Source organism: Euprymna scolopes, chromosome 22 (assembly GCF_053919585.1).
Source record: "Euprymna scolopes isolate OS-2025 chromosome 22, ASM5391958v1, whole genome shotgun sequence".
Taxonomy (NCBI): domain Eukaryota; kingdom Metazoa; phylum Mollusca; class Cephalopoda; order Sepiida; family Sepiolidae; genus Euprymna; species Euprymna scolopes.
Window position 1 is genome coordinate 537,527 of NC_136503.1, and position 8,909 is coordinate 546,435.

Sequence of the window (8,909 nt, forward strand, 5' to 3'; positions counted from 1 at the left end):
CCGCTTCCGCATCACTGTCACCAGACCCGTAGATTATGGTGTCATCTACGATAACTTGGGTATTTTCAACTCCTTCAAAGCAGTGGTCGAGTCGTCGCCGCCATTCTTCGGGGGCTGAGCTGATTCCGAATGGCATTCGAAGCCATCGTATTCTGCCAAATGGGGTCCAGCAGGTTGTCAAGTAGGAAGATGATTCATCTAAAACAACCTGAAGAAAGCCATCTTTAGCATCAACAACAGAAAACAATCTGGCCTTCTTCATTTTAGTTGCAATTTCCTCAACAGTCGGTGTTGGGTAATGGTTGCGCCTGATCGCCTTGTTTAGGTGGTATGGATCAATGCATATCCGCAGTTTGTTTGGCTTTCGGACGACAACCAGGTTGTTGATCCATGGGGTTGGTTCTGTGACCCAGGCTATTACTCCTTGATCAACCAATTCATTGAGTTTTCTTTCTAATTCCGTTTTCAGTGGCAGAGGAACCCTGCGGGGATTATTTTGTATAGGCTTGATGTTTTGGTCGATTTCGATTTTGTATTCGCCAGGAGTTTCCCCAGGCCAGAGAAAACGTCTTCATATTTTCTGAGGATATCTTCTTTAGTAATTGTCCTTGTCTCCTTTACTTCACTCAGTTGTTGCACACATTCTGTATTAAAAGCTATCAGCCTCAGAGCTGAGCTAGCCTGTCCGGAAAGTAGTTAAGGTGAGTTGCCATCCACCACTTGAAAGTTGGCTTTTTTTTCTTATGCCATTTATCTCACAATGAAGTATTACTGAGCCCAAGGGTTGCAGTATGGAATTGTCGTACAGCCTTAACCTTGTGTGAGAAGGCTGTAGTGGTGTTTTTTTAAGATGTTTATAGACAGCAAGGGCCAAAGTGCTGCAGCTTGCTTCTGTGTCAATTTGGAATCTACACGTGGTCTTTGCACTGTCTCCTGGGATGGATAGACAAATGTTTGCGGTCTGACAGAGACCCGAGAACATAAATACTTTCGTCACTGCTGGGCACTTCTGTTTCGACATAGCGCACTTTTGCAGTTCGTTGCGTCATGGGTTTGTTTGGCTGTTGTGGTGGGGTGGGCTGTGTCTGTGATTGGCATACCCTGGCAATGTGATTGCGCTTTAGGCAGATCGCACACGTTAGTCCATAGGCCTGACATTTCCCTTTGTCGTGACTCTGTCCACAGAATTTGCAGTCCTTTATAAATTCGCGTGTCTTTTTTTTGTCAGCTTTTGTGAAGTGGATGTTCTCTATTGATTTGTTAAGTTTGCCGAGCTGTTGTTCAGCCTGTTCAGTGCTTCTTCGGCAAATATTTATTGTCTGGTCTAAGGTAAGTCCAGATTCGCTAAGGAGTCTGGCCCGTACATTATTATTGCTGGTACCTATCACAATTCGGTCACGCAGTAATTCATCCTCAAGCGCACCATACTTGCAGGTTTTAACTAGGTTTCTTAATTTATTTAAGTAACTGTCAAATTTTTCGTCCTGTTCCTGTGTGCAGGAATTAAACATATACCGTTGGTATATGGTGTTTTGTTAAGGCTCAAAGTAGTCTGTAAGCCTTTCCAAAATATTTTTTGTACTCGCTTGTTCCTCTTCCGATATTGGCAGATTTTTATATATCTGTAAGCATTCTTTACCGATAACAGAAAGCAGAGTTCGTACCTGTATTTTTGCTGCTTTTTTTTCAATTTCCGTTGAAGCTGGATAATTTTCCCAGGTTAATTTGAAGAGGGCCCAGGGTTCTCTCGTAAATCGCCGTCCATTTCCATTTTCACTGGTGGTGGAATTGCATATGCCATGTTGTAGCTGTCGAATGTATAAAAATGACCGAATCCACGTGGTTGATAAATTCCGTGCCAGGATATGTAAACACAAAGTCCGAGTTAAAATATGTACGTTTTGCTGAACGATTATAATTATCCACAGTGTTTACGTCGTTCCGGAAAGAAGAAAAAATTAAATCCCACTTCGTTACACCATGTAATGAGGCGAAATGTAAACAAAAGAGGACAAAGGCTGTGGTTTGTATGTTAAGCGCCAGAAGCTTTATTATCGGCAGATGTCTTCGTACAGAGCTGTGTGTACTTCGCACGCAGTTTCGTATTTAGTTGTAGCCGTAGCTACGTACTCCATAATAGAAGCTAATAAAGAAAATGATGGAAAACATGGAAATAAGAATAAAGAACACGTTAAGGTGATTCTTTTTAAAAATATCTACACAAAAATGTCGGCTAGTTGTAAACAATCTTTTCTCGTTTCGATGAAATGCCTTTTTAAATATTTTTGTTTCTGCTTCGTAAAAGATTATTTGTCGTTGTTTTTTGTGCATTTGTATATTAATTCTAAGCTTTAAAAGAAAAATTATAGGAAAATAAAGACAAGTTATTTTGTTTGAATTTTGTTGCTTTAATAAATATAGAAACAATATCGCCATTTTAGACATGTTATTGTTTTTTTCCTTGTATTTTTTCTTCATTTCATTATGAGGATCGATTTTGCCCCAATTTCTCTGCATATAATATACCTTTGTGGACGATTCCTCAAGAGGTGAAGATGAGAGCAGAGACTGAGCACAAGAGGTCGGTGTGGAGACCCCCATTGGGGCGTCAGGACTTGAGAGGAAGAGGCGCACTCGCACTAATGCACAATTTCGTTACGTTCCATGATTGTGACGAACTCGTTCGTCGTTCACGCTCTTTATCTTGGTTAATTAGAGTAAGTTTACCAGGAATATGGTAGGTTGTATGAAGGAGGTATTGTGATTTGTTGAGGAATTTTATGAGGTCGTCAGCTGTTGGATTTGTCATGCATCACGTATTACTAGATGGGGGTGGGTAGTTAAGGAACATTAAACAGAAAAGTATTTCAGTTATGGGGATTTGACTACTTACATAAACTACTACTACCTACCTGCTTCCTGAGACTACCCTTCTTCAACCAGCAGACTCTGACTCACTTCTGTGGTTTTTAGCGCCCCCTGCAGCGTTCCAGCACTTCCTGCACCCTCCAACACCTCCCGCATGCTACCTGTTCAAGTGCCGATTGACGTCAAGCTACCCACTCCAGACCGTGTCAACGTCCGGTTACCCATATTATGCCCTACTGACGTCCAGCACTCCAGCAGCCCTGTTCCAGTATCCACTGTCGTTTAGTTGCCTCCTCCAGTGCCTACTGTCGTCAAGCAGCCATGTTCCAGTACCCACTGTTGTTTGGTTACCTCCTCCAATGTCTACTGACGTCAAACTGCATCATTCCAAAAGCTGGTTCTGTTTTACTCGGACCAACCACAATCTCCAGACCTTTCGAATTTGCCACTTGCACTTATTTGTTTTTCTAAATAAAATACGATTCATTGTCATTAAACAAATTTCAATGTTTGTCATCCTTCTCTTTGCTATCACTATTCTCTTTTGCCTCTGTGTCTACCTTATAGTTGCTGTATGGTCGATTGGTGCATCTCCATACCGCCTCTCGACCTACTGCAACAAGTGGTAACCTTGGCATGATTCTAAGATACAGCCGAAAACGGCCAGCAAAGATTACAAAACAAAAATTGCCCACATCATCCTGGAATGCATGTTTGAAGAAGATGACATTTCACCCAGACTTGACCAACCATGACTATCGAACATCTCAACCAAGTTAGCCCAGAACTAACACCAAGCTCTTGACTTCATATGAGATGTAAAAAGTCAATCTCTGCAAACATCAACATCCTTCAAGGCCCACCAAATCTCTTCAAAAACAGATTCAACAACCCTAACCCTCACAGACATTCATCAATCACATAAAATTCAACGGACATCATCAACAAACATGATGGAAGATGTCACGCCAGTTCAAATGAGTTAAGCTCCAACATGCACATTAAAAAATTCAACAACTGGACGTTCAATCAACACACAGGGTACCCAATCAACTAGTACGATGCACACCAACACCAGTGCAGATCCACTTGAACTTAGCACTGCAGACTCAAAAGCAAATCTTGTACAACTGATTTCGACCATAGTGTACCACTAATCTTGACAATTATCTCCACAAAATGGACGATACAATCAACAAGTACAGACTCACTTGCACTCATCTCTTGGACTCTGTAGACGCTCTTGCAGACTGAGAATACAAACAATCTTGCAGACCCACTTGCATTCATCATTCTGATAAGCCTTGCAAATAATCTGCAGAGAACTTTGGCATTGTTTCTTTGGTAATTGATAATAATCAATTACCCAGGGAGAGGACCTTGTCGAGACATATTTCAGAATACCGGTATTTTTCCACAAAGAAAACACATAATGGCGGCGTTTCTGTTTCGCACCAAAAATATTAGCCACACGAATAGCACATGCAAATCATGTGCACCAATACATGTAGGCATTTGGTGTGGGTATATATATAACCACAAACTACTTCTAATACTGCCTGCCTGCTTCCTGAGAATACCCTTCTACAATCAACAGACTCCAGCTCACTCTTGCAGTTTCCAGCAGCTCCTACAGCTTTCCAGTGCCTCCTACAATCTCCAGTGCCTTCTGCAGTTTACAGCGTCTCCTGTAGCCTCCCAGTGTCATCTGCAGTTTTCAGTGCCTCCTGCAGTCTCCAGTGGTTTCTGCAACCATCAGTGCCTTCTACAGTCTTCCAGCCCTCCTGCAGTCCTCAGTGCCTCCAACACCTCCCACATGCTAACCAGTGCTGGTCAAAGTTAGGCTACTCACTTCAAAGCCTGCCAATATCCAGCTACGCATGCCACACCTACTGACGTCCAGTAGTCCTGTTCCAGTATCCAGTGTCGTCTGGTGGCCACCTCCATTGCCTACTGACGTTCAGCAGCCATGTTCCAGTATCAACTGTTGTCTGGTTACCTCCTCCAGTGTCTACTGACATCAAACTGCCCCGTTCCAGAGACTGATTCTATTTTACTCAGACCAACCACAATCTTCAGGCCTTTTGAATTTGCCACTTGTATTTATTTACGATCCATTGTCATCCTTCTCTTTGCTATAACCATTCTCTTTTTGTCTCTGTTTCTACCTTATAGTTATATGGTCGCTTAGCATCTCCATACTGGCTCTAAATCTACTTTAATATCAGTTTTATATAATAAATACCATTGATACAAATTCAATAGTGGGTGAAGAGCAATCAACAGCAATAGAACAAACATCAGAGGATATATCCCAAAACAATGGTATCTGTCTTTCAACAAAGATCAAACCAATTTAATTATAATCTGAACTGTTAGACTAACTAGTGACCAGAATTTCTTTTTCATTTTTGAAATCGTTATATTAGCTGAAAGGGAAGACAATCCAAAATTTACTATTAGTCTTTTTTTTTCAAATATTATGATAGTTTAAAAATATTGTTATAATGCCTCCAAATTTTCAAAAGTATTTTCGTAAACATCATTTTCTTATACTTGAAAAAAAAAAAGTGAAAAATGTATTTGCACATATCTGAAAAACCGTAATAATATTTTTCAGTATTTCTTGATGTGGAGAAATGCGTGACTTACCTGGATAGACCACGTGCGGGTAGGTCACCGAAAATAAATAAAAAGAAAGAAAAGAAACGGTCAAGACTCTTATTTATAGAGTAGTGATCACGTGAGTTAGAAGAATATGCAAATAGAGGTGAACGATTTTGCGATATAAAAAGCCTGTGTTGTTAAGAGGAGGGGCAGACTGTTAGCAGAAGTCAGTGCTGTCAGACGTGCTTTAGAGTTTTGTTATTATATGCTGTGCTCGATTGTTGGGAGAGAGAAAAGAGAAGAGGAGGAACCAAGAAGACATTCTGCAGGTACTTTGATACAACGGGGGCGCAATTCAACAATCAACCATTTCCTTTGGTTTAAGAACACAAAGGAATCGAGATACTTGACTTGGTTTTAAGCTATTTCGGCGCTTGGTGTGCAGTGACTAACAATGGACAGATTCGACATTCGCTTAATACCCGAGTTCGACAGATCTACCACTGGACCGGCTGTCGTCGAATGGATTGAGAAGGCAGAGAAAATCTGTAAACCATGCAAAATTAAAGAACCAGCCACAGTTATCCCTTTGAGGCTAACCGGGGGGGCCTATGCAGTCTACCAACAACTCGGGGATGAACCAGACTGGGATGAAATCAAGCAGAGCCTGTATACAGCGTTTGGTACAGATCCATTTGTTGCGTGGCAACAGTTCACGAGCCGGAAACTTCAACCCAAGGAAACAGTCGACGTGTACCTAGCCGACCTGCGAAAATTATCTGTACCGTTTGGTGGGGTCAACGATAAAATATTAAGCTGTGCTTTTTTAGTAGGCCTACCCGAGGAGGTCAGTAAACTGTTGCGGGCATCATCAAGAATCGATGAATTGTCAACTGATGAGTTATTGGCCCGAGCTCGAAACATCTGTAAGGAACAGGAACCAATTGCAGCAGCAGCTCGTTTTCGACATGGAGGCAATGTGGACTCTCTTCCAGATAGTAATAAGCATGCCACCCCAGTGTGCTATAAATGTGGGGAGGCCAATCATTTTGCTAAAGAGTGCCGGAGTGATAGGAGAGGTGTATATCCACAATCAAAGAGACCAGTGCAATGCTATCGCTGCAATAAGTTTGGGCACATATCTCGCAACTGTTCGGGAAACGAAGTTGGGGGCAAGGTACTATCGCTACCCTTGCCCCCTGCCAACCAATAAACACAGGATTGCCTGTCATTAGCGTTAAACTTGATGATGTGCAGTGTTCAGGTCTATAGTTAGTGCCCATTGCTGTCCGGTGTGGTGGAGGAACCCAGTCGGCGTTATGACCATCAATGGCTTATCACGGGTATGTTGTGGTGAAGGGACAGTCACAATCTGTACTGAGAAGGGTGACACAGCTAAAGTTGACGTTCTGGTGATGCAGGAGAAACCCCTTGGCTACGACATGTTGCTTGGAATTGATGCAATACAAGCACTAGGAGGCGTTACAATCACAGCAGCTAGAGGTATCAGGCTTGGAGAAGGGAAAGACGTCCGTGCAGCCATGTCGATTGAAGAAAAGGACTTCTGTGCTACATTTGATGACAACGAAAGGGTGTGGACTGCAAAGTGGAAATGGGCCATGGGCCAGGAACCAGATCGGCTGTGCAACACGATTCCAGAGTATGCAGTTTCTACCAAGAATAGGGCCGCATATGAAGAAGAACTTCAGATGTGGATTGACAACGGTTGGTTAATACCATACCCACAGGAACGTCTGAGACCACCCAAGGGATTAATTCCGCTCATGGCTGTTGAACAACCTACCAAAGAAAAAATTCGTCCCGTAATGGATTACCGAGAGTTGAATCGGCATATTGATGCATTTACCAGAAACGCAGATGTGTGCGCTGCTAAACTGAGAGAGTGGTGTCAAAAAGGGAGCAATGTAGCACTTCTGGATCTAAAGAGGGCCTACCTGCAGATACGTGTCCATGAGTCATTATGGCCGTTTCAGACAGTCTACTCAAGGGAAAACTATATTGTTTGACACGTTTGGGTTTTGGCCTAAACGTAGCACCCTTGATTATGACAACCATTATTAAAACTGTTTTGATGCAGGATGAGACCACAGCAAAAGCTGCTTCAGCCTACATAGATGACATCTATGTTAATGAGGACATAATGTCTGTGGATGTAGTTCGAATAAAACTGAAAGCGTTTGGGTTAATAAGCAAAGACCCTAAGCGCCTAAAGGATGGAGTGCCTGTGCTAGGCCTTGAGGTCTGGGAGGAGGGCAATACGTTGCGATGGAAGTGAGGGAGCCCACTTCCAAAGTTACCCAATGTATTAACAAAACGTACTGTTTTTTCCATCTGTGGTAAATTGGTAGGACATCTACCTGTCTTTGGATGGCTCCCATCGGCAACAGGAGTGGTGAAAAGACGAGTGACTACAGTAACAAAAGGATGGGACGATGTTGCGGATGATGATTCTCTCCAACAAATGATGGCTGAAATGTTGTCCAGAGTGCATAGGAATGACCCTGCCCGGGGTGAGTGGCAAGTGTCTGGAAACGAACTAAATGCATGAGCTGACGCAAGTTCGTTGGCTACAGGTGTCGTGTTGGAGCAACTAGGTGTTGTTGTGGAAGATGCATGCTGGCTTCGTCCGAAAAATGATGCCCAACATATAAATTTGGCAGAACTTGATGCCACGTTAAAAGGTCTTAATCTCGCATTGCAATGGCAGACTAATGTTGTGCATCTCCACACTGACTCATTGTGTGTTTACCATTGGTTAACCAACACCTTGACTGGAAAGGCTCGAGTTAAGACTAGAGCTGCAAGTGAAATGCTAGTACGAAGGACACTAGCAATAATTAAGCGTCTAGTTGACGAATACAGGTAGACATTACGTTAGTCTCGTCGATGCAGAATTTGGCTGATAGCTTGACTCGAGTACCAAAGAGGTGGATCGATGCAATGAGGCAGGGATCCGATCTTCAACAACAAACATGCGCGACTGTAACGGATCAATTAACACCTGACCAGATCCGTATGATACACCAGCAGAGTGGACATCCTGGAATTCAGAGGACTGCATATTTTGTCCGAAGAGTATGCCCTGCAACTACAAAAGCATCAGTGAAAGCAGCCATACGTTCGTGTGAAGAGTGTCAGAGAATTGAACCTAGAACCATCGCCTTGATAGTCAGCAGTTCTACCGATTGACCCACAGAAGCGGTGACCTTGTTTGGATAAAACCCCCGAATGCTGGGTGCACTACGAAATTTTTCCGGGGAAAAATAGACGAAATCATAAGTCCTCAGACCATGTTGATTGGTCGCATACCACGTCACGTAAAAGATATCCGCCCTTGTTATACCTCTTCTGATTCTGAGGACGATGAGGAGGATCACACACCGTTCAGAGATGATCCTGATCACTTACTGCCC

General features: G+C 42.9%; 1 protein-coding gene across 1 annotated transcript; it reads right to left on the reverse strand.

Moving 5' to 3' along the window:
• Window positions 1–908: 908 nt before the first annotated feature.
• LOC145243799 (uncharacterized) lies at window positions 909–1,511 on the reverse strand. The gene has a single exon (XM_080106832.1). The coding sequence runs from the start codon at window positions 1,509–1,511 to the stop codon at window positions 909–911; it is 603 nt and encodes a 200-aa protein (XP_079962958.1).
• Window positions 1,512–8,909: the final 7,398 nt, after the last annotated feature.